Genomic DNA, 25,621 nt, shown 5'->3' with positions numbered 1-25,621 from the left:
AAAATAACTCATTTCGTGGCGCAGTAAATTGATTGCAATTTGAATGTCTTCAGAATGTACAATTGAATTGACGTAGTACAGTTAAATTCAGGTATTTTATTTGGCTTGACTTTTTGCTTGTTGGTTCCCGCCCGGCAGAGACGTCCTCAATGGTTATTGAACTGCTACTCATGCGGCTACGGAAATCCCGTTAATCCCAAAAACGACGTCTAAAATGTCGACAAGACAAGACAGAATCGAAGGTCCATTTAGCGCGCTTTTTAGAAGTATTCTAGAAGAAGTATCTGCCGACTCGATATGATATATGTGCGGCGTTGATGAACAATAGATTTATCGTCATGTTTAGTTGAATTGTGTGCTGCCAGCTTGCTCGCTGCTTTCGAAATAGTTGAGCTAGTACCAAGCTAGCTCATTTCCAATCTTCCGGGACCAAAATAATCATCACAAATTGTCGATTGCGGGACCCGAGTGGGATTGAGATGTCCACCTTCAGCTGGACCGTGGTGGCCCTCACCTGCCAGCATAAAGACAGCGTCTACGCGTTCCAGCGAGGTTGAGTACGCCCGACGGACCGCTTGCTGTCCCCGGTTAGCCTTTTTGGTCAAGCGTGTCTCTTTGTTTTCAGAGTTGGAGTTGCGTCAGCGCCGCGGTTGCTTGTCCTCGAGGACCTTGCTGCTAACCGTGCAGGACCGCCAGGAACCGCTTGGCAGTGGGGGGGCAACGCTCAACGCCCTACTCGTCGCAGCCGAACACCTTAGTAGCCGGGCGGGATACACCGTGAGTACCCACACACTTCTTCTTTTCCTTTGGGCTTTTCCCTTCAGCGAATCAGTAACCTCCATCTTCAGAGGTATGATACGCATGTTTGTTTTACGTCGGATGCCCTTCCTGACACAACCCTCTGTATTTATCCGGGCTTGGGACCGGCACGAGAAGACTTATGTCCCTTTGTGGCTACAGAACTAGCAAATCCAAAATATATCAGTTAAGGATCTGCCCACACACGCACTCACTAAACCCCCAAGGAGGAACAACACCGACCCGTGGACACAAAGTCTCCGCATCACGTGAGCAATCGGATTTTGTGATGGTGTGACTGAGCGTTGGCCCTCGTTGTTGTGCTCCATCAGGTGGTGACGGCCGACGTTTTGAACGACGCTCACATCCTCATCCTGCACACGGTCGGTTTGGCCTCTTCAACACTTTGAGTTCCTGATCTTAACTCACTGACTGCCAGACGATGTGCAAAAAAGTCTCCACTCCGGTGCCAGGGTTTTTGTCATTGTCACTCAAATTCCAGGACCCAGAGAATATTGACTTTTAGGACGACACCAACATTCAATGTAGCGTAATAAACCTTAGACACTCTTCTTTCATCAGAAAAAAAAGAGTTAATTCCCAAGTTATATGGGTCTGGAGTGATCTGAGCTTGAAATGGGGGCAGATGTACAAAATATGATACAGTGATACCTCGGCTTACGAACGCCTTGGCTAACGAGTTTCTATTACAAACGTTGAATTCACGAGAATTTAACCTTGGCATACAAATTATTTTTTGGGTTACACGGAGCGCCACAATGAGATGTGTCGTTGGCGAACGAGCCCCTTCTAACAAGGAAAGGGCAGCCGACTTTTTTTGTCTATTCTATTCCCCACCCCAGTCTTCGGTTAAAGCTGCACCTGATTGGTCAAGGACGCAGCAGTGTGAGGGGGCGGTAAAGAAAGACAGAGCTGCAAATAAAAATAGATAGGCAAACAACAGAGAGTGAGAACATGGATAGAAAACAGTGACATTTGGACTGGTTTCAACTTTGATAGTTCAAAGGTGGACTGCAAGGTTAAAATATCCCATCAATCAGGCTCCACCAATAACCCGCACAAGCCATCTGTACACTTGACGCAAAAAGCGAAACAGAACACAATTGATGAGGAACTAGGTCAAATGATCACAGAGAAAGCAACAGCAACTCGGAAGTTCACCATCCATTGATGATTTCAAGGCTAGCCACGGATGGTTGGAGAACTTTAAGCGTCGTCGTGCAGGGATTCATAGTGTCATTCGTCATGATGAGGCAGCCAGTTCCGACGATAAAGCTGCCAAAGCTTACAAGGAATCATTCCTCCAGATGGTGGAAGAAGAAGGCTACGTTCCTCATCAAGTGTTTCATGCTGATGAAAACGGCCACTCTCATTCCATCAAGCCATCAACGACATCACAAAGGTCAATAAAATCACTTGATGATACAGTACAGTTCATAATTGCAATACCATAGCGCATTTACGTCTGTGTAAGCTCTCAGTCGTACAGGAGTGGTCCATCCATCGATGAGAAGGTTTCTTCAGCCGTCATCTGTACAAAAGTGAAGGTTTCGGACGTTTCGCCTCCTATCTAAGAGGCTTCGTCAGCGAACTAAAGTCTGACTGGTCGTATCGGCCCCATTTATTACTTCCCCCAAGCCATTAACCCTTTGAAAAGTAGCCCAAATGGAACTGTATAAAAAAAAGAAGTCCAAGATGGCGCCCGAGTAGGCAGCCTCAGCAAGTGCTCTCATGAGCCTTGCTTTTTTTGGTTGTTTTTGTCTTGTGTTTTCTTTTGTCACTTTGTGTTGTTGTGCATCGTGTGGAACGGATACAGATTGTTTTTCAGCATTTTTGACCACGACATTCATCAAGGAGGAGACTGTGCTGAGCGGTTGCTTTTCGGCAGCATGAATATGCCAGTACTGTTTTTGAATGGGAGGAATGTCGGAGCCATTCGACTGTCATCGCTGGACACCAAAGGGGCCATTGTGCTTTTTTGCGCCTGTTCTGGGCAGCATCTTCACAGCCCCGCTTTGTTTAGCGGAAAGGTCGGTGCCGTTGGACGGTCTGCGGCTGGATGGATGCATGGCTGGAGGAACCCGCAATAAGAAGAAAGGAGCGTCAGCGCAGAGTGCCGATGCGTATGTGGAACTGTTGCGGCTTGGAATTGAAGCAGATTTATGTGGAACAGGAGATGTGAGACAATCTCTTTTCGTCAATGGATGCTACAGCTGCGTGTTTGCTTTCAACATTTAGCTTGTAGTTGACATGCACATTCCACCATGATGTCCCTGATCCACTGGTGGAAAGACGCTTTGATCCTCTCCTCTTTCATCTAGAACTGTTTCATGTCATCACAAAGAGGGTACAGCAAGTCCTGAATAATGAATGTCTCTCTGTGTCTTTGTTTTGTCATATTGTCTCTATGCGGCGCCGCGAGAGTGGCTGCCTTTCCAGCAGCTCATGTATTTCGTTTTTCTACTTTCATTCCTTTCATCACTTTGCTGCTGTGAAATGTACATTTCTCCACTGTGAGACTAATAAAGGCATATCCAATCCAATCCAATAAGGAAGGCCTCTTTGCAATTTTTTGATGATGATACTAGTGCAGCGTGTTCCACCGGAAACAAATTCTTTGTGTGTTCTACATACTTGGCAATAAAGATAATTCTGATTCTGATCATACATAAAATAAGGTCTATTTTGTGCAGTTTTAGGGCTTAGAAAGTAGAACATTTTGTTTTATGGGGACCTGGGAAGGTATTATTCTCATTTTAATGGTTTCCTCTGGGAAATTAATGTTCAGAATACTCACTTTTCGCCTTACACACTCTGTCTGGGAACCAATTAAGTTCGTAAGCCAACGTATCACTGTATAACGAGTTGTTTTTTTTGTGTGTTTGCAAGAAAAAACAAACCCCAAATAAATTTGGAAATGGCGCTCGACATCATACAGTAAAGTCTCGTTATATCGATATTCAAGGGAGTCCAAAAAAATATCGATATAACCGGGACTATCGATATATCCGACTCTGTTTGCATGTAATTTTCTCCGTGCGTGCATAGAAATAGTATCGATATAACCGGGACTATCGCTGTATCCGATATCGATATATCGAGACTTTACTGTATTTGCAATTCCCGAATAAATTCATGAATGGCAGTGACTGAGTTAAGAAAGGTGGGTCAGTTATTTCCTTGCTAATGGTAGCCTCTAGTGGACTTGTAGTCAACCACACCACACTTTTTTCAGTCTGGATTGATTCAGAAGTAGCGCTACTGAAGGCCTAGCGATAAATCCAGACACCCCGCTACTGGAAAATACACAACTGAAAGCTGAAAGACAAATTGGAATTATTTCATAAGAATTCAGGGACACAATTTCATTCAAATTAGTCTGTGATTCAGATAATTTGAGGCCAGCAGAGAAGGCCTTCTAGGCCTTGACGCTGCGCCACTGAGCACGGATGAGGTTGGCGTCGCACTCGAGCGCAAATGCTCGTATGCCGATGCTTGTTGCTGACCTTTGGTGACCTTTGTTGCGGGTGCAGGGTCGCGACTTTCCGTGGAGTTCGTGCAGCCGAGCGTTCTGCTGGCTGCCCGCCGAGGACCCCAGCCTCAGGGTTCAGGCGCCCGTCTGCTGCCTGGACCTTCTGCTCAAGCTTCTTACGCAACAGGTCCGTCGCGTGTGTCCGCCGTGTGTCCGCCGTGTGTCCGCCGTGTCCCCGCCTGGCTGTCATTTTGCGTCTTGTCAGGTTTGCCCGGGGTCTCCTCCCGGCGTTTGGGTGTGCAGCACAGACATGACGTTCGGCGTGCCGGCAAACTTTGGTGCGAAAAACCCGGCCGAGGCGTCTGCGTGTTGGCATCCATCTTTGTTGTCAAGCTGGTTTGTGTGTATGCGTGTGCGTCAGCGCTGTCGTGGGACAGCTTTTCAGGTGTTTGTGCTGTGGCGCTGCCTGGCGACGTGTCCTACGCCGTCCGGCATGGCGTCTACTTGACTGACCAAAAGGTGAGATCAAACCCGAGGCGGCTTTTGCCTTGTTTATTATTATTATTATTATTATTAGTATGATGATGATTATTTGTCATTTGAGGGTCACGTCAGGGACATCATCTACAAGGGAAGCCCCGAGCGTATCCAGCAAACGCTGATGCATGATGGGAAAGTGCCTCTGGTGACACGCACACACACACACGCTTATTTGTGTTAGCGATGCTAGTGCTGCGCGCGCATCAACTTGCGTTTGCGGCAGGTTTCCGGCCCGGTGTTTTTTAGCCTCCCCGTGGCCGAGAAACTTCTGCAGTTGCACGTGACGCCCCCGCTGGACGGATGCACTTATCTGGGCCTGGACTCCGGAGCTCCGCCCTTCCAGGTTGGTCCTCGACCGCCACTACGGCGAACTCAACGCTGTTAACTGGGGACAAGGATGTGAGCGAGGCCAGCCGGGCATTGAAAAAAAAGCCCCGCCCCCTCCCCAAATGTGGCCAATTGCCAAAAGTTGGCATGATGACAATGACGAAGCTCAAACGTTCACCCTTCACATCCTGCTCACCACCATCACATTCTCCCACAACATAAGCAGTGTTTTGTCCAAATGAGAGGAGTTAGCCGTGCGCGTTTTGTCCCGCCGTCGATGCAGCTGTCCCTCTTCCTGGATGTGCTCAAGTGTTTGTGTTTGGATCTGACGGAGGAGGATTTTGTGGGCGGCGCTCCCGCCTCCGACCCCCGGGGGGCCATGTTGCGGCGCGGCAGGAAAGAGCTGTGGAGGATCCTGAGAGGAACGCCGCTTAGCCTGGGTGCGTCTTTGTCACCGCTTAGCGCGTCGGGGACTCGTTGTGACCTTCACGTGACCTCTAACCGCCCCCCAGCGTACGTCCCGGAAGGGAGCTACGACTACATGACTCCGTCCGGGAAGGAGCACGTCCTCCGTCTGCTCCGGGACCCCGCCGGGGGACACGCCCACTCCCATATACAGGTGACGTATTCCGCCAGGTCCTCGCAGGATCTCAAGCGAGCTAACCAGCTAATAGATAGCCAACAGATAGCTACCGAGATAGCCAGCCACCCGGATAGCGGCTATATAGCCATAGATAGCTAAATAGATAGAAAGCGAGCTAGCCAGCTAGTAGATAGCTAATAGATAGCCAGCTAGATAGCTATACAGCTAATACCTTGAGAGTTTTGAAAGGTACTTATAAATGAAATGTATTATTATTATTATGATTATTATTATTAGATAGCTAGCTAGCTAGCTAGTTAACTAATCCACTCAATGTCACGACAGTAATGGACCCACACAAAAACGGGGGTGGGGCCCTGGCACACCATTTATTGCCCCGCCCCCTGGACAGGTAGCAAGCGGCGTCAGCGACGGGGGACGAATCATCAACAGCGTTCTGGAGGGAGGAGTGACCGTGGTGACCGGGGCGGTGGTGCAACACTGCCACCTACAGGTCGGCCGTTGCTTTCATCAACATTCTCCGGGTTCCCAATCCCGATGACGCGGATTCCGTCCACCAGGGTCCCCTGTCCGTCCCCGCCGGTTGTTTACTGTCGGGCCTGGAGGCGTCGGTGTCCCCCGACGTGGCCCGTCTGTCGCTGGATGATGACATCATCATTCAAGGACATCGTATCAAGCTGGGAGAGCTGGAGCTGAAGGTCTACACCGTGATGGGAGGACTGGACGATCTAGAGGTAAGGGACAAGACCCTTGTGTCCTTTTCACGTCGCCGTCCAGCATGTCAACCATCCCATAATTTTCCAGTTTGCTCTATTGCGTCCCCTAATATTGTCTCTCGCAATCATGTCCTCAGCGTCCCTTGAAACGTCCAACCATGGCTGCTATTTGGTTTCCTCATGTCCGCTATGGTCACGCTGCTTTTTAGTCTGCCTCATGATGTCCTCGATTGTCTCTTCCCAAAATGTCCACTGTTGCGCTTAGTAACATGGCCGTCCGTTATTTGCACCGATATCCCACATTGCCTCAACACGACCCGAATGACAATCAAACCTGGTCTTTGACCATTTTCCCTTCCAGAAACTTGTTCGAAAACCAAAACGTTTCCCATTATCCATCCATCCGTTTTCCGTAGCGCATTTTTGCTCAACGTTTGAAAACTGAAACAACGTTTCCCATCCTAATCAATGTAAAAAGTGTTAATCCGTTCCATCTTTTTTTATATTGAACAATACAAACACGTCGACTCATACAGGTGGTGCATTCAGGTGCGCTCAGTTTGTCGAAAACCCATTTTCGGCTGTAAACCAAGAAAAACAGAAAATTTGGGTGAACAACTGAATTGGGTAAGGACCAAGACGTTCGAAAACCGAAACAACGTTTCCCATTATAATCAATGTGAAATTTGTTAATCCGTTCCGTCTTATTTAAATACAATACAATACATTGTATTTACATATACATATGTATATACAATACATTCAGGTGCGCTCAGTTTGCTTGTGAACTGAGTTTCGGTTGTAAACCAAGGCACCAAAAAAAAAAAAAACACATTTTGGGTGGAGAAGCGAGACTTTTGCAAAACCAGCTTTGACTGTCGTCCATTCCGTCATGTCCCAATGTCTGTCCTCAGCTGTCCTACGATGCTGAAGGCGCGTCCTTTGTCAACATCCCCTGGCAGCGCTTCTTCAGCAGGACCGGCATACGGTAGGACCTCCCGATGGCAAATTGGTCTTCCGGGCGCCACGCGGGAGGTGACGCGGTTGCGCTTCAGGCCGGAGGACCTCTGGCAGGCGGAAGAAGGGCGCTCCCTGCTGGCGGCGCGACTCTTCCCGGTCCTGCACCCCGCAGGGGGCGACGCCGGGCCGCTGGGGGGCGTGGCCTGGCTGCTAGGCGGCGCCGGCTGCGCGCCACGTTGGCGGACGGCTTGGCGCCTTTCCCTGAAGGAAGTGATGTCGCTGACGCACCAGGAGGCGGAGCTTCGCTGGAGGGAGACGTTGCTGTTCCTTGCGGGCAGAAAGAGGACGCAAGACGCCCTTTTAGGGCAAAGCGACGCCTGCCTGCTGCCCGGCTTCAGAGCCGCCGTGGCGGCCGGCCAGCAGGGGGCGCTGCTCGACGTGCTGGATGACAGTGAGGCGCCCGCCCGCCCGCCCGCCTGCGCTTTGCTTCCTGCTTTCCGATGTTTGACGGAAAGCGTCCGTCTGTCAGTCGCAGCGGGAAGTCGAGCCGCGCAGGGGGAGGAGTCTCGCCGCAAGGACTCGCTTGACCACGGCCATGTCCAAGGTGAGTCCCTCACGGCGTCCCGTATTGAACGGCCTGCAAATTTGCCAACGTTTGCATCGCAAAGCGTCGGCGGGTAAAGGGGCGGAGCCCGGAGCCCAGCTGGGCGTGTCCGCCCGCTGCCTGTCGTGCACGGCGGACGTGTTGAGGTGCTGGGCCGAGGCGGAAGGCGGCGCCGGGCTGAGGAGCGGCCCGGCCGGCAACCGCAACTGGGAGGCGGCCTTCCGACTCTTGGAAAACGGAGAGCTGGGGGGCGGAGTCAGGGCCCTGGCCGCGCAGCGACGCCGTTGGCTGAGCAGGTGAGCGTCTCCCGTCAATGTCTTGGTTTCTGCTTAAAAGTGTGTCCATTGCACGGGCGGTGCGGTGATACCTCAGCTCATGAACGCCTTAGCTCACAAATATGACATTCGCGAGCATATACTCGACGCTAACCGACTCGTTTTCGGCGGACGAAACAAACCACACGGCCGAACGGCGCCACGGTGGCTGGAGAACTAGTTTTACCCGCCCCTTTCTTTGGGTGCAGATGTGGTTTGTTATCGAGTGGAGTACTTTTGCTACGATGGGAGCGAAAAAGAGCCCACCGCAGGCAAGTGTTAAGCCCAAGAGGACACAAAAGAAAATGACGGAAGGAGATCATCGAAAAACACCAACGGGGTGTGCGCTTGTGTGACTTAGCATCCCAGTACGCTAAGTTGCTACGTGTTGCTAAGGGTGTTTCTGTGTTGTCTCAGGCAGTAAAAGAGGTTGAAAAACTTTTGTTGATTTGGATGAACGAAAAGCAGCGAGCAGAGGACGCTGTGAGTGAGGGTATTATCGCCCAGAAAGCACGGCATCTTCACTCACAGCATCATCAAGAGGCAACGACATCAACCACCATCACAAAGATCAATAAAACCACTTGATTATACAGTACCGTTTATTTCTTTCATTACAATACAATAGCACATTTATTGCACATAAAAGAAGGTGTCGTTTTCAGGCTTATTTCGTCAAAAATGATGTTTTGTGAGGACCTGGGAACGGATTATTCTCATTTGAATGGTTTCTTATGGGAAATAAATGTTTGGCTGACGAACCTTTCGCCCCTCCTCGACCTCGACCTTTGAACCCCAGGCCGGACTTGCTGGTGCGAGCGGCGCGTCACTACGAAGGCGCCGCCCAGGTGCTCCTGCGCCGGGCTGTGATGTCATCGCAGAGGTTTGCCACCACTCAGCAGGGGGAGCTGCCGCCCATCGGCCAGTGGCATCAAGTCGAGTGTCCCGCCAGGATCGACCTTGCCGGTGAGGAAAATACCGTCGTAACAATATCAATAATCATCGTAATAGTCAGTCAAAAGATGGCGTCGAGATGTATCGATCCGGTGACGGACGTCACGTCAACTTGACAGGCGGCTGGAGCGACACGCCCCCCTTGGCCTTTGAACATGGCGGCTGCGTGACCAACGTGGCGGTGACCGTTGACGGCCGGCGACCCATCGGCGCCCGGGCGCGCCGCATCCGGCGACCCGTCCTTTTATTAGTCAGCCGCACCGGAGGGCGGGACTCGGACGTCGCCGCCGAGACCACCTGTGAGACCCTGGACCACCTTCGGGACTACTGCCAACCCAACGCACCCGGTAACCACGTACTCCCTGTTCCCGAGGTTGCCATGGTGACCGGGTCCGCTAGCACGAATAACAATAATCTAAGCGCCGTTCAAAACTCTCGAGGTCACAGGATCCGTTTTTCTGTGGGTGAGCAGCGGCAGCCACACACGCAAGCGTTCACTGAACCCAGAATTAGTCAAATTGATAGCTAGGTAGCCAGCTAGCCTTGTATTTATTTGAGTAGCTAATAGATAGCCAACCAGCTAGGCAGATAGTTAATAGATAGCTGGCTAGATACCTGCGGATATTATTTGACTGTCTTGTGTGGATTTTTACATCCAGGTAAAAACGACCCACGTCACTATCAATAATGGATAGCTAATGGCTAGCTAGCCAGATAGCTAAAAGCTAGCCAGCTCGATAGCCGCGGATGTCGCGCGTAGTTTGTCTCGTTACCGCGGCGTGCGGACGTCGCTCTTGTTACCGTGCCCAGCGTGCGCCCGACCTCTGTCGCCTCCGTCAGGTGCTTTGCTGAAGGCGGCGTGCGTCTGCGCCGGCGTGGCGTCGCCATCTTGCCGCGATCCTTTGGCGCAACAGTTGACGTCCGGCTGGAGCGGCGGTCTGGAGCTTCACGGCTGGTCGGCGTTGCCCACCGGCTCGGGACTCGGTGAGTGACAAGTCGGCCGGAGGACGCTAGCTTGACGCCGCGCTAACCCTGCCGCGCGCTAGGTACCAGCAGCATCCTGGCGGGGGCGCTGCTGGCGGCGGTCTACGCCGCCACGGGGCGCTCCTACAGCACGGACGCGCTGGTCCACGCCGTCCTGCACCTGGAACAAGTCCTCACCACCGGTAGGCGCCGATCTGGCCGTCCCGCCGCGCCGCGTCCGACGCCGCTTTTGCGTCTCTCGGTAGGCGGCGGCTGGCAGGACCAGGTGGGAGGTCTGGTGGGCGGTCTTAAAGTGGGCCGGTCGGAACCGGGCCTGCCGCTGCGGGTGCGCGTGGAACGCCTGCGGCCGCCCGACGGCTTTGCCGACGCTCTGGAGCGCCGCCTCCTGCTGGTCTACACCGGGAAGACCAGACTGGCTCGCAACCTGCTGCAGGTGACCCCAACGCCGCCGACAACCAAAAGCCACTTCCGACTCCCGCGCGTGCGACTGTTCGCAGGACGCCGACAAGGAAAAAACCCCCCACTTCTGTCTCTCGCGCGTGTGACCGTTCGCAGGACGTGGTGCGCAACTGGTACGCTCGTCTTCCTGGGATGCTTCGCAACGCTGGCGAGCTGGTGAGCAACGGCGAGGACTGCGCCCGAGCCTGTCGTGACGGTAAACGCCATCTTGAAGGATCTTCAGTGTTTGGTCCAACATTTTGTTTCAGCTATTAACTATCTAGTCACTAGCTATTAGCTATCTACTCACTGACTATTAGCTATTTATTCACTCGCTATTAGCTATCTATTCACGTGCTATTAGCTATCTATATGCTAGCTATTAGCTATATGCTATCTATTAGCTACCTATTTGCTAGCTATTAGCTACGTAGTTGCTATCTATTCGCTAGCGAATGGATATATATTCGCTGGCTATTAGCTATCTATTAGCTAGCTAGCTAGCTTGCTATCTACTTGAGTTACTTCCGACTTGAGTGGACGCTGGCGAGTCGGGCTACCGCATTTTGAAAAGTGCTTCAAAATGAAATGTACGGTTATCCTTCTGACTAAACGCCGACCGCGTCCCGAGTTTCCAATTGGCTGCCGGCGGCGATGTCAGCATTGGCCCCGCCCAGCAGGTTGTTTGCGGTCGCTGGGCGCCTGCCTGGACCGTTCGTGGCAACACAAGAAGCAAATGGCGGCGGGCTGCGAGCCCGCATCGGTGCGGCGCATGATGGCGGCGCTGAGGCCGCTGGTTCTGGGTCAGAGCCTGGCGGGCGCCGGGGGCGGCGGCTTCCTCTGCCTGCTCACCCGACAACCGGACCACGGGGACCAAGTCGCCCGCGTTCTGGCAAACACGCCGGTAAGTGACGGGAGGTCGCGGGGTCGCGGGGCGTTGACGTGCTGACCAGATTCCGTCTGCTTTTTTTTTTTTAGGGTCTGGGAGATTTCAGCGTCCACACTGTCCAACTGGACTTGGACGGCCTCACTGTCCTCCAGCCAGCATAAACACACACACACTTTAAAATGGCCGCCATTCCACCTCAAATTGAATGACTTTTAGAAACATGCACAAAAATGTCAAAAGTCGTCTTTCATTCTGCAAAAAAAAGAAATGAGCACATTTTCCGGCCCACTCAAAATCCCCAAAAAATTTCGGCCAAAGATGACCCTGCGCCTTATATGTGAAGTTTTTTTTGATAATAATAATAATCCATTTCATTGATAACCGCCTCTCAATAGTTAGCTAGCTAGTGAGCCAGCCAGCTAGGTAGCTATATGGTGATATCTCAATTTACGAACTTAATTGGTTCCCAGAAAGTGTGTGTAAGGCGAAAAGTGTGTATTCCAAACAGTAATTTCCCATAGGAAACCATTAAAATGAGAATAATCTGTTCCCAGGTCCCCATAAAACATACTTTTCCATGAGATAAGACTTAAATCTACACAAAATAGACCTTATTTTATGTATAATAAATGTGCTATCGTATTGTAATGAAAGAAATAAACTAGTGTATAATCAAGTGGTTTTTTTATTGACCTTTGTGATGGTCGCTGATGTTGCCTCTTCAAATGGAAAAAGTTTGAAAAAACACCATTGATTGGAGGTGCGCCTTCTACTCCACTGCATCTTTTATACTGTAAAATATGGGATGTTGTCGTCCTTGAAAGTGTCAAATCATCGGTGGCCATCCATCAAATTTGGGCATTTAAAAAAAAAAAACATCCAATGAAGGAGTAGGCCTTTAGATGTGTTTTTTATTAATATGTCAGAAATGAAAAGTATTTTTTGACACCAGTGAATTGGTTGATTTTTTTTTTTTTTTTTCACATTTAATGCACATTAAATACTGAAATATTAGTGTGGTCAAGTGGGCGGGGCTAGTGGTGCAATTTGAATGGAATTCGCAAGGCCGCAAGCAGCCACATTTAAAAACACCACCGATCGTATTTGATTGGCGGATGTTCCAAAAAAAAAAAAAAAAAGAGCATCCTGGCGTCATTGCGAATAATTTAAAAGCCCAAAGTAATGGGTCTGCGTCATTTCCCAGCAACCATGGAAAGTTGGTCCCGGATGCGTCCCAGTCCGTCCAACATGGTGTCCAGACTCTCCCTGCTCAGTTCCACCGTCGCTTGGGAAAGGCAATCCTGGCCAGCGACGTTCTCTGTCTGTCAACCGCACACAAATACACACTGGACTCCACCACTTTGTTGGTTGGTTGGTTGGGAGTGAAGGTAGCGGGGGGAGGGGCAAACCTTGAGCTGGACCAAACACGTGGGGACACACATCCGACTGAGGGTGTCCGAGCTGCTCACCAAGTCCACCCGCCAGTCCACGGCCTTTAGCTGGGGCAGCGAGACTACACGCAACACACACACACAAAATAAGAAGCCCCTCCCACAAAAAAAACGGGGGGCGGGATTTTTGCCTTACTCTGACTCCCGATAGCATCCGTTTTCCAGGCGTTGCTGTAAAACACCAAAAACACAAGTATGACATCATCACGTCTGTGTTAGCGCTCTGTGGTACAGGAGTGGTCCATCGATGCAAAGGTTTCCTCAGCCGTCATCTGAACTTCTTTCACGGTGTCGACACCTTGAAAGAAGTACACATGACGACTGAAGAAACCTTCTCGCTATCTTTGTTATCTATATCCTATCAGCTATCTTGCTGGCTACCTTGCTACATATCTATTTGATGTCTATTTGCTAACTAGCCATCTATTTGCTTTCTGTATGCTATCTATTAGTTATCCATTAGCCAGATAGCTAACTTTCTATCTATTTGAGTTATTCCAGGCTATCTATTTGCTAGCTCTCTCGCTGGCTATCTATTAGTTATTTATTGGCTAGCTAATCTCACTATCTTGCTGGTTATCTAGCTGGCAATCTTCCTAGCTATCTAGCTGCCTATCTTGCTACATACCTACATTGTATTTGCTAACTAGCTATGTGGCTGGCTATCTAACTAGCTATCTATTAGTTATCCATTAGCCAGCTAGCTAACTTTCTATCTATTTGAATTATTCCAGGTTGAGTGAACGCTGGCGCGTGTGGCTGCCGCTGCTCACCCACAGAAAAAAAAACTTATCTCGTGATTGTATAGTGACCATTAGAGTTTTGAAAGGCGCTTATAAATGAAAAGTATTATTATTCTTCTCATCAATGACATCATCACCACGCTGAAAAAGAAGGCGTGGCCTGGAAAGGGCGTGGTGATCGATCCGGGAAGTCAGTGGGCGGGGCCTACGGAGCCCACCTGTTGTCCAGCAGGATCTTGGTGAGCAGGTTCTTCAGACTGGAGTGGAAGCTCTCGGGAAAAAGTCGGCCCACGTCCTCGGTGGAGCTCAAGTTGTGGAAGAGCACGTGAGTGGACAGCGTGCGCAGCGAGCGCAGCAGCTGAAAAACACACCTTATCCTTTAATCATCGGACAGATTTCAGCTTTTTATGGAACTCGCAGCTAACAGATCCCCATCGAAAACAGGTGTCCAAGTCAAAGCCCGGGCGCTGAATCTGGCCCGCCAAATCATTTGATTTGGCCCGCGAAAGAAAATCTAACTTGTGAAGTTCCATGCTCATCTATCTAGCTAGCGAGCTCGCGATCGAGCACCCTCCTCTGTCTTAGCTCGTGAAAGTGAAAATAAAACAAACGTGAAAAGGTGAGAACATGGATAGAAAACAGTGAAATTTGGACTCGTTTCAACTTTGGCAGAGTGTAGATATATTCAAAAGTACTTCAAAGAAGTACAGACGACGGCTTTAGAAACCTTTCCATCGATGGACCACTTCTGTACGACTGAGAGCTTACACAGACGTACGTAAAATAAGGTATGTTGTGTGTAGTTTTAAGGCTTATTTAGTTGAAAATGATGTTTTCTGGGGACCTGGGAACGGATTATTCTCATTTGAAAGGTTTCCGATGGGAAATTAATGTTTGCAATACACACTTTTGGCCTTTTACACACACACACACACACACTTTCTGTGAAGCAATTAAGCAGTGCATGAAGTGAAAGTACCTGAGCAGCTTGAGCTTCCGGGATGGCGAGCGCGGTGGCGGCGTTCTGAGTCAGAGCGACATTAAGAGCGACGTGACTCTGCAGACAAATATCCTTCACAAACTCTTTGGAAGGAGCCTGAAAACACACATTGACGCTAAAGACATATCTAGATATTGATATTGTAAAAGTTGCTATTGTTTTGAAATGATTCACAACTGCATGCGTTAGCCGGGTGGCTAACACATCACACCCGTAGTGCAATTTGTAATCATGCTTATCAATCAAACATAAAAAGCCTCTCGCAACATTATCATCGTAACAATTTTGTAACTGCAATTTATGAATGCAATCTACGATAAACGATTCTTTCTGTCAACGGAGAAACCCATTTTATCAACAACTTCGTCGGAGTAGCTCGGGAATCGATTAAAGTCCAACAAATCACTGTCCCGTTTTATGATCCAAGCTACTCACGCGAACAAAACAGCTTCGTTACTAATAGCGTTGCTACGAATTATTGAAGGGGCAAAAACCTTGAGAAGAAGCTGCAAATTGTCGAAATGTTCGCTTGACAGTGCGGCAGCCATGTTGCTGGCTGTCACGTGACACCCTCGGTGCTCTTTTTTTCTCTGTTGTCATTGCGCTCTCCTACCAAAGGGGGCGCCCCCTCAGCGACTCAACATTCCTTGGCGGATATAAGTTCTAACCGGAAGTGACGCGTCCTCTTCTACCAGGCCGAACCATCATGGTGGGTATTTCCCACTTACTTTGCCAAGATATCCAATGTAATCGTGCCATCGAAACGCGTCGGGGCGCCGTGGTTTAATCATCGAGGACGCTCGTGCAGTTTTTGCGATACAGTTGTCATCTTATTTTCTGAGAATGTTGTTAAATGTTCGATATTGTGATGGAATGGCGCTCGCCACTAATGCTGGAGCCGGAGTGACACTCAATGAAGCGCCGAATCGCATTATTTGTGTATTTTCTTCCGTTTTTCGGGTAAACTGAAACGAACCACAGGCGAGGCCCCTTGGGCGTGCAGGCGTGCCTTTCCCACCGCCAGACTCACAGCGTGTTGCTTTCGCCGAAGCTAAGTTAGCCGCTTATGCTAAACGCTTTGCATGCTGGGATACGAATAGCGTCGCTCCCTTGTTTTAGCCCGAAGCGGTTCAGATCAATAGATTGAAACGCCTTCTTGCAAGCTAGCTAGTTATCTGTTAGCTATCTAGTTAGCTATGTATTAGCTGGCTAGCTAGCTTTCTATTTATTTGAGTTATTCTGGGTTGAGTGAACGCTGGTGCGTGTGGCTGCCGCTGCTCACCCACAGAATAACGTATCCTGTGAGTGTCAAGTGTCCTTGAGAGTATTGAAAGGCGCTTGGAAATGACGTATTATGATAAGCAAATGTGATTTCAGTTCCAAATTGGGCAGGGGGGGTCTTGGCTAGCTTGGTCACGCAACAAATTCCGTTCTGACAAGCGAAAGACGCTTATAAATGAAATAGATTATGATTCTGACGATGATTTTGGATTGTGACTTGATGACGATGTTTTCTTTCATTGATGGGGTTGTCGTACTAACATGTTTGCGTCTATGTGATGTGTTGATGTACGTGTGGCGTCCAGGGTCGCGTCAGGACCAAGACGGTGAAAAAGGCCGCCCGAGTGATCATCGAGAAATATTACACCCGACTGGGGAATGATTTCCACACCAACAAGCGGGTGTGCGAGGAGATCGCCATCATACCCAGCAAGAAGCTGCGCAACAAGATTGCCGGGTGAGTTGATCCCGTGGATGGAGTGGCCCTGCATCGAAAGTGACCCGGGCGTCATGGTGGCCCGGTCATTGATAGTGCAGGAAAAGGACGCGGAGGGCCTTTCCCGTGTCTGCTGGACCACCGTTCCTGACAGACCCTGGCGCCCTCCCACATCTTCACCACTCGTCACGTCATTTGTGGCCTTTTGGAATTCACCCGACGTACTCCATCTTGTGACGTTTAGCGTTTGCGTTGTAGCTACGTGACGCATCTGATGAAGCGCATCCAAAGAGGTCCCGTGAGAGGAATCTCCATCAAGCTGCAGGAGGAGGAACGCGAACGGCGCGACAACTACGTGCCTGAGGTCAGTCCAGTCTGCATTGCTCACATTTCTCAGCCAAACACGCCGTTGAGTCTTGGTGCGTTTACGCATCAAAAACAAGACGGTCCAGATGTTCGTTATGCAAGAGAAGGTCACTGATAACAAAGTTTGAGGAACCCAAATCCCTTTTGCCGAACAGTGACAAAGGGTGTATTTCAGCTTTGTTTGGCTGTCGCTAGCTTCCGACAGCTAGCGTGCCATGCTAAGTGTTTGTTTACATCAGGGGTGTCATCGATGAGAAGGTTTCTTCAGCCGTCATCTGTACTTTTTGAAGGTGTCGGACGTTTCAGAATCAGAATCATCTTTATTGCCAAGTATGTAGAACACACAAGGAATTTGTTTCCGGTAGAACACGCTGCACTAGTATCGTCGTCAAAAAAACTGCTAAGTGGCACTATACAGTTCCATTTTGGCTACTGTTGAAAGAGTTCAAAGAGTTTTGCCTCCTATCCAAGCGGCTTTGTCAGCGAACTAAAGTCTGACTGGTCGTATCGGCCCTATTTATCTCTAATGTCCAGACATGGCGGCGCCGGACACCGCTATGATAGGTCCCTACTCTCAGGGCTGTCAGTCATTTTTTTCTGCCGGCCACACTGTAGAGTAATACCTCAGCTTAGCAACAAGTTTGATTTGCTTTGGCGGGCCAGATTTGGCCCCCGGGCCTTGACTTAGACACTCATGTTCGAAGGGCTCAGCCAGCTAGCTCAATAGAAGGAGAGCTAGCTAGCTCGATTGCCAGCTAGCTTTCTGGCTACGTGAGCATGGAATTTCACAAGTTTGATTTGCTTTGGGGGGCCGATTAAGATGATGTGGCGGGCCACATTTTGTTCCGCGGGCCTCGACTTTGACACCAGTGGCTTTGGCCAAGTGTCCCCTGTATCGAAAGTGGCGTCGGCGTGCTTGTCGCCCGCGTCATTGATAGTACAGGAAGAGGAAGTAGTGAGCCTTTCCCGTGTCTGCTGGACTGCCACTTCCTGTCAGACCCTGACGCTCACAGACATCGATCAAAGTGTTCAAAAAAGAAAAGTACAAGCACTTTGCTTTGCTAACATGTGGCGGCGTGTGTTGCTAGGTGTCCGCTCTGGATCAGGAGCTGATCGAGGTGGACCCCGACACCAAGGAAATGCTCAAGCTGCTGGTGAGTTGCGTCACATGACTTGGACTTTCTGTATCGAAAGTGACGTCGGCGCGACGTCATGGCCCACGTCATCGATAGTACAGGAACACAAAAGCCGTGTCGGCCTTTCCCGTGTCTGCTGGAGCGCCACTTCCTGTCAGACCCTGGTGCCGGCGCACATCACTTCCTGTCTTGTCCCGCGCATTGCCATCTTAACTTCGTGTGTGTGTGTGTGTGCGTGTGTGTGCCACATCAGGACTTTGGCGGTCTGTCCAACCTTCAGGTGACACAGCAAACGATCGGCATGAACTTCAAACAGCCTCGAGGAGTATAAATCTACTTCTCTGCTTCCCCCTCCATCCCTCTCTTGTTCTACTAATAAAACACAACAGTCAACACAAGTGATTTTGACTTGTTCTTTGGACAAATTCAACCAAAAATATCCTCTGGTGGACTGGTTTTCGGCGGAAGAACATCAAACCACACGGTGGCTGGCGGACTAGGTTTCCAAACGCAATTTCTGTGCAGACATGGTTTGTTATCGAGTGGAGTACATTTGTATAATGGGAGCGAAAAAGACCCCACCATAGGCTAGTGCTCAGCCGAAGAGGACACAAAAGAAAATGATGGTCGAGCAGAAGAAGACTATCAAAAAACACGAACGAGTTGTACATTAGCGTCCCAGTACCAGTACGCTAAGTCCACCATTGCTACCATCGTTAAGAACAAGGAAGCTATTATGAAGCGATTGCAAAACTTCTGTAGATCTTTTATTAATGAAAATCTGCTAGCAGTGGACGCTGTGACTCAGGGTATTATCACCCAGAAAGCACAGCAACTTCACTCGGATATCAAGAGGCAATGACATCAAGCACCATCACAAAGTTCAATAAAACCACTTGATTATACACAACAGTTTATTTCTTTCATTACAAAACAATAGCACATTTATTATACATAAAATTGTCTATTTTGTGTCGTTTTAAGGCTTATTTAGTAGAAAATTATGTTTTTTGGGGACCTGGGAACGGATTATTCTCATTTTAATGGTTTCCTATGGGAAATTAATGTTTGGAATACACACTTTTGGCCTAAAACACACTTTCTGGGAAGCAATGAAGTTGGTAAACAGGTATCACTGGAGAGTGATCCCCACCACTCCACTTAGATGGGTTCAGTGCATCGCAGATTTTTTTTCCAGTAAAAAAAAAAGGCAAATTGCTCAGAGGTCTTTTGTACGTGGTAATCTATCTGGCGAGCTATCTACCTCTCAACGGCCATGGCTCTTTAAATTAACTAATAGCTTGTATAGTAAAAACGATTTGGCCACTGTGATTACGTGAGCAAAGGAAAAAACAAGCGTGTGTCCAATTTGTGTAATGGGTGACGCCGTTGGCCCCGCTTGCAGCTGCACAGGTGGCGGTCGTTTCAATCAGTGGCAGTTACAAAGACTCCCGGCACACCATTCGACCATTCGGCGTCGGCTCATTGGGCTTGCTGCATCCTGTCGGGTACGTTTCATGATTGCTGGGGTGAGGCGAGTTTCCAATATTCAGAGCAGGTCTGTGTAACCCAAGAATAAATAAATAATTGATTGTCCATTCAATCATCATGAACACGTCTGTATATGCCTTCATCGTGACTGACAGAATGCTGAATAAGATTCCTGCCGGTGACACAAAGTGAACGTGGTTGGCGGTGTGGAGCTCTTCCTGATGAGTGTGTGCCGCCACCTAACTTTTAATCTGCGAACTCCTGAAACCAGGGAATGTCCAAACCTGATCCTCAATGACCGCCGTCCTGTTTGTTTTCTTGATGTTCCAGGAGCACGTTAATGCTGGCTGCAGGCATACGGCATGTTTGACCCATTGCTGGGGGGGAGGTGAGTTTCCAATATTCAGTGCAGGTCAGTATAATTCATTGTGCATTCAATCATGAATATGTCTGTTTATGCCTCCCCCAGCGCCACTGTTCAGAAGGGCAGCTTCATTGAGACTGATGGAATGCTGAACAAGATGCCTACCGGCGACAGAAATTGAACGTGGTTGGCGGTGCACAGCTCTTCCTGATGAATGAGTAGTAATAGATTTTATTTTAGGCGCCTTTCAAAGCTCTCAAGGACGCTTTACAGTCACAGACAAGCATAGGTAATAAATAAATAAATAAATAAATAAATAAAAACAAGAGAGCTACACAAAAAAATGCAATTTTAAATAGGTGGGTAGTTAGGCCACCTATCTCGTAATCCGCGAACCCCAGAAACCAGGGAATGTCAAAGCTTGCCCCTCAATGGCCACTGTCCTGTCTGTTTTCTTGCTGTCCCAGGATGAACACATTTCATTCAAACAATCAGGATTGTTCAAATGCTGGCTGATGAGCTGATTGTCTGAATCAGTTGTGTCCCACCCAGGGAAGCTGGACTATGGAAGGACAGTGGTCGAGTGCCAAGTTGGGACAACCTCTGTTTTTATAGATCCAAGATTCGAGTTGGGGTGTGCTTTGGGTTTAATGTAGAATTCAGGCATTATACCGGAGTTTTATAATAATGCATTTAATTTACAAGCGCCTTTCTCAACACCCAAGGACACTTTACAATAAAAACAATAACATCATGATTGGGTAAAGTTAAGGGGTTCGAGGTTTGCTTAGGCAGCCGATTAACCGGTTTGACTGTTAGGCAGCTAGGTTGCTGTGGTACGCAGCAGGGGAATTAAGAACACAGATGCATTTGTCAGTTTCATGTATGTAGAGGTCTTGAGCTCTACTCGCATTCATCAGAAAGAGCTGAGCACCACTCCTGCTGAGATGACCTACCAACATTCGGCACAAGTCTGTATAACCCCTACAAATCAAAAGAAATATCTACAATGTTAACCCCTGTAGTGCATTCAATCATCATGAACACGTCTGTTTATCCCTCCCCCAGCGCCGGTGTTCAGATGGGCAGCTTCTTCGTTACTGACGGACTGCTGAACAAGATGCCCGCCGGCGACAGAAAGTGGATGTGGTTGGCGGTGTGCAGCTCTTCCTGATGAATGAGTAATCGATTTTATTTTAAGCGCCTTTCAAAGCTATCAATGACACTTTTCAGTCACAGAAAAGCATAGGTACTTGAATAAATAAAACAAATAAATTAAATAAAATACAATTATAAGTGGTAAGTAGAGAGCTACACAGAAAATACAATTTTAAAAAGGTGGGTAGTAAGGCTACCTATCTCGTAATCCGCGGACCCCAGAAACCAGGGAATGTCAAAGCTTGCCCCTCAATGGCCACTGTCCTGTCTGTTTTCTTGCTGTCCCAGGCTGAACACATTTCATTCAAACAATCAGGATTGTTCAAATGCTGGCTGATGAGCTGATTGTCTGAATCGGGTGTGTCCCACCCAGGGAAGCTGGACTATGGAAGGACAGTGGTCGAGTGCCAAGTTGGGACAACCTCTGTTTTTATGGATCCGGGATTCGAGTTGGGGTGTGCTTTGGGTTTAATCTAGAATTCAGGCATTATACCGGAGTTTTATAATAATGCATTTAATTTACAAGTGCCTTTCTGAACACCCAAGGACACTTTACAATAAAACCAATAACATCATGATTGGGTAAAGTTAAGGGGTTTGATTAGGCAGCCGATAAACCGGTTTGACTGTGAGGCAGCTAGGTTGCTGTGGTACGCAGCAGGGGAATTAAGAACACAGATGCATTTGTCAGTTTCATGTATGTAGAGGTCTTGAGCTCTACTCGCATTCATCAGAAAGAGCTGAGCACCACTCCTGCTGAGATGACCTACCTACATTCGGCACAGGTCTGTATAACCCCTACAAATCAAAAGAAATATCTACAATGTTAACCCCTGTAGTGCATTCGATCATCATGAACAAGTCTGTTTATCCCTCCCCCAGCGCCAGTGGTCAGATGGGCAGCTTCACCGTGACTGACGGCATGATCAACAAGATTCACGCTGGTGACACAGTGGAGGTGCTTGGCTTTGTTTGGAAATCTAAGCAGTGCGCAGCTCTTCCAGATGTATGTAAGTAGGGGCATGGCCTTCAAAAACTTCATACTTGTTTAAGTGTTGCAATGTTTGCATCGAGATAGTTTTGGTCTCTGCCCAGGTTGTTTCTCCAGCCCCACCCAAAATTATCGCCACCCCTAAATCCTAATCCATCTCATCTCCCCTTCAAATCATCAAAATCCTTTAACACTAATATCTTAATATTACCTCCCATAGCTAAACCACAACACTAGTACTTGACCCAAACCTGGCTAACTGTTAAATTAATTGTAATCCTGTTTTGACTCCATAATCCCTAAATCCTCCACATGAGCTCTTATCAAAAACCTAGGCATGTCGTGCTCTGGGAGTAAAGTGCCCCAGTCAGGCTATTGTATAAACTTTTTGAGAGAAGCCAAAGATTAGCCACAACACATATTCCAAACAGTCAGCCCTCTATAGCTGGCCTTTCTGTTTTCCTGTTATTCAGGTCTAATGCACTTAAATAACCTTACAAATCCTCAAATTGTCAAACAAACTTCCCAAATGACCTCCAACTCACTCTAAACCTTACCCTCTTTCCGTTAAAACTATACAATAGCTTAACCATTTATTAGCCTCAACACATAAAATGCATAGATCCTTGATGTATAACTGTCCTTTACACTTATTCCAGGTCTCATACACCTAAATAAAATGACCAAAGGCCATTACACCTTACTTTATATCTCTAGAATCTCCAACTGACCCTAAACCTTACCCACATCTCGTTAAAATGACTAATATCGTAAAGATTAACCCTTGAGGGTCTTGAAAGGCGCTTAAAAATGAAATGTATTATAAATTTTACCCACTTGTTAAAGTGACAATAATATCGTAACAATTTAAAGATTAGCTTCAACAGATAAATTCCAGACCTAATAAACACTTGGGCCCTCGCCGTCCAAGTGTCCTTCCTGTTTTGCTTCTATTCAAGGTTTAATGCACCTACATCAAATGATCAGCTCATCAGCCAGCTCTCAATTACGATCCTGATCATTTGATTCTGTTGTGTTGCACCTTGGACAACTGGAAATCAGGGAGGACTTGACAAAACTAACCTAATTTGGAACACAAAACCCTAATGTCCCAAACTACAAAATACAACCGTCTACTCGCACTGAACCTCAAAATACGTATCCTCAAATTATCAAACAAACTCCGAAAATCTCAAATCACCTCACTTTAAATCTCTGGAATTTTACTTTGTTACTACCAGGTTGAGTGAACGCTGGCGTGTGTGGCTGCCACTGCTCACCCGCAAAAAAAAATCCTGTGACTAGTGTCCTTGAGGTTTTTGAAAGGCACTTATAAATAAAATGTATTATTAAAATTATAAACCTTACCCACTTTTGAAAATGACAATATGTAATATGTCCAAGTGACCTTCCTGTTTTGCATCTATTTAAGGTTTAATCCACCTAAATCAAATGATCAGCTCATCAGCCAGCTCTCAAATACGATCCTGATCATTTGATTGTGTTGTGTTGTACCTTGGATAACTGGAAATCAGGGAGGACTTTTGATAACCATAATTTCACAAAACTAAGCAAATTTGGAACAATAAACCCTAATGTGCTAAAAAAAAAACTTCCAACCAAGCGCTCAAACCCTAACCAATAGAAACTAGTTATTTCATTCTTAATGAAAATGCTGAACCAAATCACCCTAGTTTAAATATAGTATCATCCTTACCCACTTCTCTCTAAAACTTTCTACAATAGCCTAAGCGTAAGATTAGCCTCAACAGTTTGGGCTGTCCTTCCTGTTTTGCACTTATTCCAGGCCTAAGCCCCAACCTCTATCACTTCAGCCTAAACTCCGACCCATACTGCCCCTCGCTCCCCTTCCAATGGTGGCTAATAAAGAATCTGTTTTCCCTCCTACCATCCATTTCCTGTCCATTTTTCAATGCTGCTCCAACTGAATAAAGATGTCACAATAAAGTTTTATCTGTATCCATGGCTTTTATTACTCTTTTTTTTTGGGGGGGGGGGGGGGGGGGGGGGGGGGATTTGGCTAAGGTCCGAGGCAATTGGAGTTTACGCTTAGGTGTGGTGGCTTAGGGATAGTTTTCTTCAGGTGTCGCTTTTTTTAATGCTATTTTTTTTCCAGGCTTAGGAGTTTAGTTTTCAGGCATTTTTTTTCAGGCTTAGGAGTTTAGTTTTTGGGGTTAGGGGTTTGGGGTTGGGGTTTGGGTTAGGGGTTGGGGTTAAGGGGGGTTTGGGGTTAAGGGGTTAGGGTTAGGGTTTGGGTTAGGGTTTGGGGTTAGGGGTTTGGGGTTAGGGGTTGGGGGGTTGGGGTTAGGGGGTTGGGTTTGGGTTGGGGTTAGGGTTAGTTTAGTTAGTTAGTTAGGGTTAGGGTTAGTTTAGTTAGTTAGTTGGGGTTGGGGTTGGGGTTGGGGTTGGGGTTGGGGTTAGGGTTAGGGTTGGGGTTGGGGTTAGGGTTGGGGTTGGGGGTTAGGGGTTAGGGGTTAGGGGTTAGGGTTGGGGTTAGGGTTGGGGTTAGGGTTAGGGTTAGGGTTAGGGTTAGGGTTAGGGTTGGGGTTGGGGTTGGGGTGGGGGGTTAGGGTTAGGGTTAGGGTTAGGGTTAGGGTTAGGGTTAGGGTTGGGGTTAGGGTTAAGGGTTAAGGGTTAGGGTTAGGGTAGGGGTTAGGGGTTAGGGTTAGGGGTTAGGGTTGGGGGTTAGGGTTGGGGTTAGGGTTGGGGTTAGGGTTGGGGTTGGGGTTGGGGTTGGGGTTGGGGTTGGGGTTGGGGTTGGGGTTAGGGTTAGGGTTAGGGTTAGGGTTAGGGTTGGGGTTGGGGTTGGGGTTGGGGTTGGGGTTGGGGTTGGGGTTGGGGTTGGGGTTGGGGTTGGGGTTGGGGTTGGGGTTAGGGTTGGGGTTAGGGTTGGGGTTAGGGGTTAGGGTTAGGGGTTAGGGGTTAGGGTTAGGGTTAGGGTTAGGGTTAGGGTTAGGGTTAGGGTTAGGGTTGGGGGGGTTGGGGTTGGGGTTGGGGTTAGGGGTTAGGGGGGTTAGGGTTAGGGTTAGGGGTTAGGGGTTAGGGGTTAGGGTTAGGGGTTAGGGTTAGGGTTAGGGTTGGGGTTGGGGTTGGGGTTGGGGTTGGGGTTGGGTTTGGGTTGGGGGTTAGGGTTAGGGTTTGGGGTTAGGGTTAGGGTTTGGGTTTGGGTTTGGGTTTGGGTTAGGGTTGGGTTAGGGTTGGGTTTGGGTTTAGGGTTTGGGTTAGGGTTAGGGGGTTAGGGTTAGGGTTAGGGTAGGGGGGTTGGGGTTGGGGTTGGGGTTGGGGTGGGGGTTAGGGTTAGGGTTAGGGTTAGGGTTAGGGTTAGGGTTAGGGTTAGGGTTAGGGTTAGGGTTAGGGTTAGGGTTAGGGTTAGGGTTAGGGTTAGGGTTAGGGTTAGGGTTAGGGTTAGGGTTAGGGTTAGGGTTAGGGGTTAGGGTTAGGGTTAGGGTTAGGGTTAGGGTTAGGGTTAGGGTTAGGGTTAGGGTTAGGGTTTAGGGTTAGGGTTAGGGGGTTAGGGTTAGGGGGTTAGGGTTAGGGTTAGGGTTAGGGTTAGGGTTGGGTT

General features: G+C 48.4%; 3 protein-coding genes and 3 non-coding genes across 7 annotated transcripts; 5 read left to right on the top strand and 1 right to left on the bottom strand.

Moving 5' to 3' along the window:
* Positions 1–167: 167 nt before the first annotated feature.
* On the top strand, positions 168–12,297 carry fcsk (fucose kinase). Of its 2 annotated transcripts, XM_088995801.1 has the most exons (24): positions 169–552; positions 626–777; positions 1,131–1,181; positions 4,353–4,478; positions 4,557–4,629; positions 4,713–4,810; positions 4,896–4,976; positions 5,055–5,174; positions 5,442–5,598; positions 5,671–5,777; positions 6,154–6,255; positions 6,323–6,496; positions 7,393–7,466; positions 7,534–7,889; positions 7,968–8,042; positions 8,107–8,338; positions 9,156–9,322; positions 9,430–9,657; positions 10,151–10,294; positions 10,357–10,476; positions 10,540–10,727; positions 10,850–10,949; positions 11,413–11,636; positions 11,711–12,297. In XM_088995801.1, the coding sequence occupies exons 1-24, from the start codon at positions 480–482 to the stop codon at positions 11,780–11,782; spliced, it is 3,294 nt and encodes a 1,097-aa protein (XP_088851927.1). In that variant the 5' UTR covers positions 169–479; the 3' UTR covers positions 11,783–12,297. The 2 variants fall into 2 exon arrangements, with proteins under 2 accessions (XP_088851926.1, XP_088851927.1); XM_088995800.1 differs by having other exon boundaries at positions 168–552; positions 7,534–8,042.
* commd9 (COMM domain containing 9) lies at positions 12,289–15,430 on the bottom strand. The gene is made up of 6 exons (XM_088995802.1): positions 15,310–15,430; positions 14,795–14,911; positions 14,034–14,173; positions 13,209–13,243; positions 13,031–13,134; positions 12,289–12,943 (listed from the first exon to the last, which is right to left on the bottom strand). The coding sequence occupies exons 1-6, from the start codon at positions 15,361–15,363 to the stop codon at positions 12,815–12,817; spliced, it is 579 nt and encodes a 192-aa protein (XP_088851928.1). The 5' UTR covers positions 15,364–15,430; the 3' UTR covers positions 12,289–12,814.
* On the top strand, positions 15,384–18,432 carry LOC148897299 (small ribosomal subunit protein eS17). Its single transcript, XM_088995803.1, has 5 exons — positions 15,384–15,524; positions 16,402–16,553; positions 16,791–16,896; positions 17,987–18,052; positions 18,288–18,432. Exons 1-5 carry the CDS (start codon positions 15,522–15,524, stop codon positions 18,363–18,365), a joined length of 405 nt encoding a protein of 134 aa, XP_088851929.1. The 5' UTR covers positions 15,384–15,521; the 3' UTR covers positions 18,366–18,432.
* LOC148897302 (small nucleolar RNA SNORA71) lies at positions 16,580–16,705 on the top strand. Its single transcript, XR_016115143.1, has one exon. It is a non-coding gene; the product is annotated as a small nucleolar RNA SNORA71 (small nucleolar RNA).
* On the top strand, positions 17,787–17,914 carry LOC148897301 (small nucleolar RNA SNORA71). The gene has a single exon (XR_016115154.1). It is a non-coding gene; the product is annotated as a small nucleolar RNA SNORA71 (small nucleolar RNA).
* LOC148897300 (small nucleolar RNA SNORA71) lies at positions 18,079–18,211 on the top strand. The gene has a single exon (XR_016115157.1). It is a non-coding gene; the product is annotated as a small nucleolar RNA SNORA71 (small nucleolar RNA).
* Positions 18,433–25,621: the final 7,189 nt, after the last annotated feature.

The sequence above is a fragment of the Hippocampus bargibanti genome, linkage group LG05 (genome assembly GCF_051943395.1).
Source record: "Hippocampus bargibanti isolate YZ-2025 linkage group LG05, ASM5194339v1, whole genome shotgun sequence".
Taxonomy (NCBI): domain Eukaryota; kingdom Metazoa; phylum Chordata; class Actinopteri; order Syngnathiformes; family Syngnathidae; genus Hippocampus; species Hippocampus bargibanti.
The sequence above is the reverse complement of the archived record's forward strand: the minus strand, read 5'-3'. Positions and strand labels throughout refer to the sequence as shown.

What these genes read in the sequence shown, in the direction of transcription:
- fcsk (XM_088995800.1), top strand. Translation starts at nt 480, where the DNA reads ATGTCCACCTTCAGCTGGACCGTGGTGGCCCTCACCTGCCAGCATAAA. An exon ending in TTCAGCAGGACCGGCATACG is followed by an intron (nt 7,467 to 7,533) that starts GTAGGACCTCCC and finishes GTTGCGCTTCAG; the next exon opens with GCCGGAGGACCTCTGGCAGG. An exon ending in CGCCCGAGCCTGTCGTGACG is followed by an intron (nt 10,950 to 11,412) that starts GTAAACGCCATC and finishes CCCGCCCAGCAG; the next exon opens with GTTGTTTGCGGTCGCTGGGC.
- LOC148897299 (XM_088995803.1), top strand. An exon ending in CTGCGCAACAAGATTGCCGG is followed by an intron (nt 16,554 to 16,790) that starts GTGAGTTGATCC and finishes TTTGCGTTGTAG; the next exon opens with CTACGTGACGCATCTGATGA. An exon ending in AGGAAATGCTCAAGCTGCTG is followed by an intron (nt 18,053 to 18,287) that starts GTGAGTTGCGTC and finishes GTGCCACATCAG; the next exon opens with GACTTTGGCGGTCTGTCCAA.
- commd9 (XM_088995802.1), bottom strand. Translation starts at nt 15,363, where the DNA reads ATGGCTGCCGCACTGTCAAGCGAACATTTCGACAATTTGCAGCTTCTT. An exon ending in AAGATCCTGCTGGACAACAG is followed by an intron (nt 13,244 to 14,033) that starts GTGGGCTCCGTA and finishes GGTGTTTTACAG; the next exon opens with CAACGCCTGGAAAACGGATG. An exon ending in CGTGTTTGGTCCAGCTCAAG is followed by an intron (nt 12,944 to 13,030) that starts GTTTGCCCCTCC and finishes TGCGGTTGACAG; the next exon opens with ACAGAGAACGTCGCTGGCCA.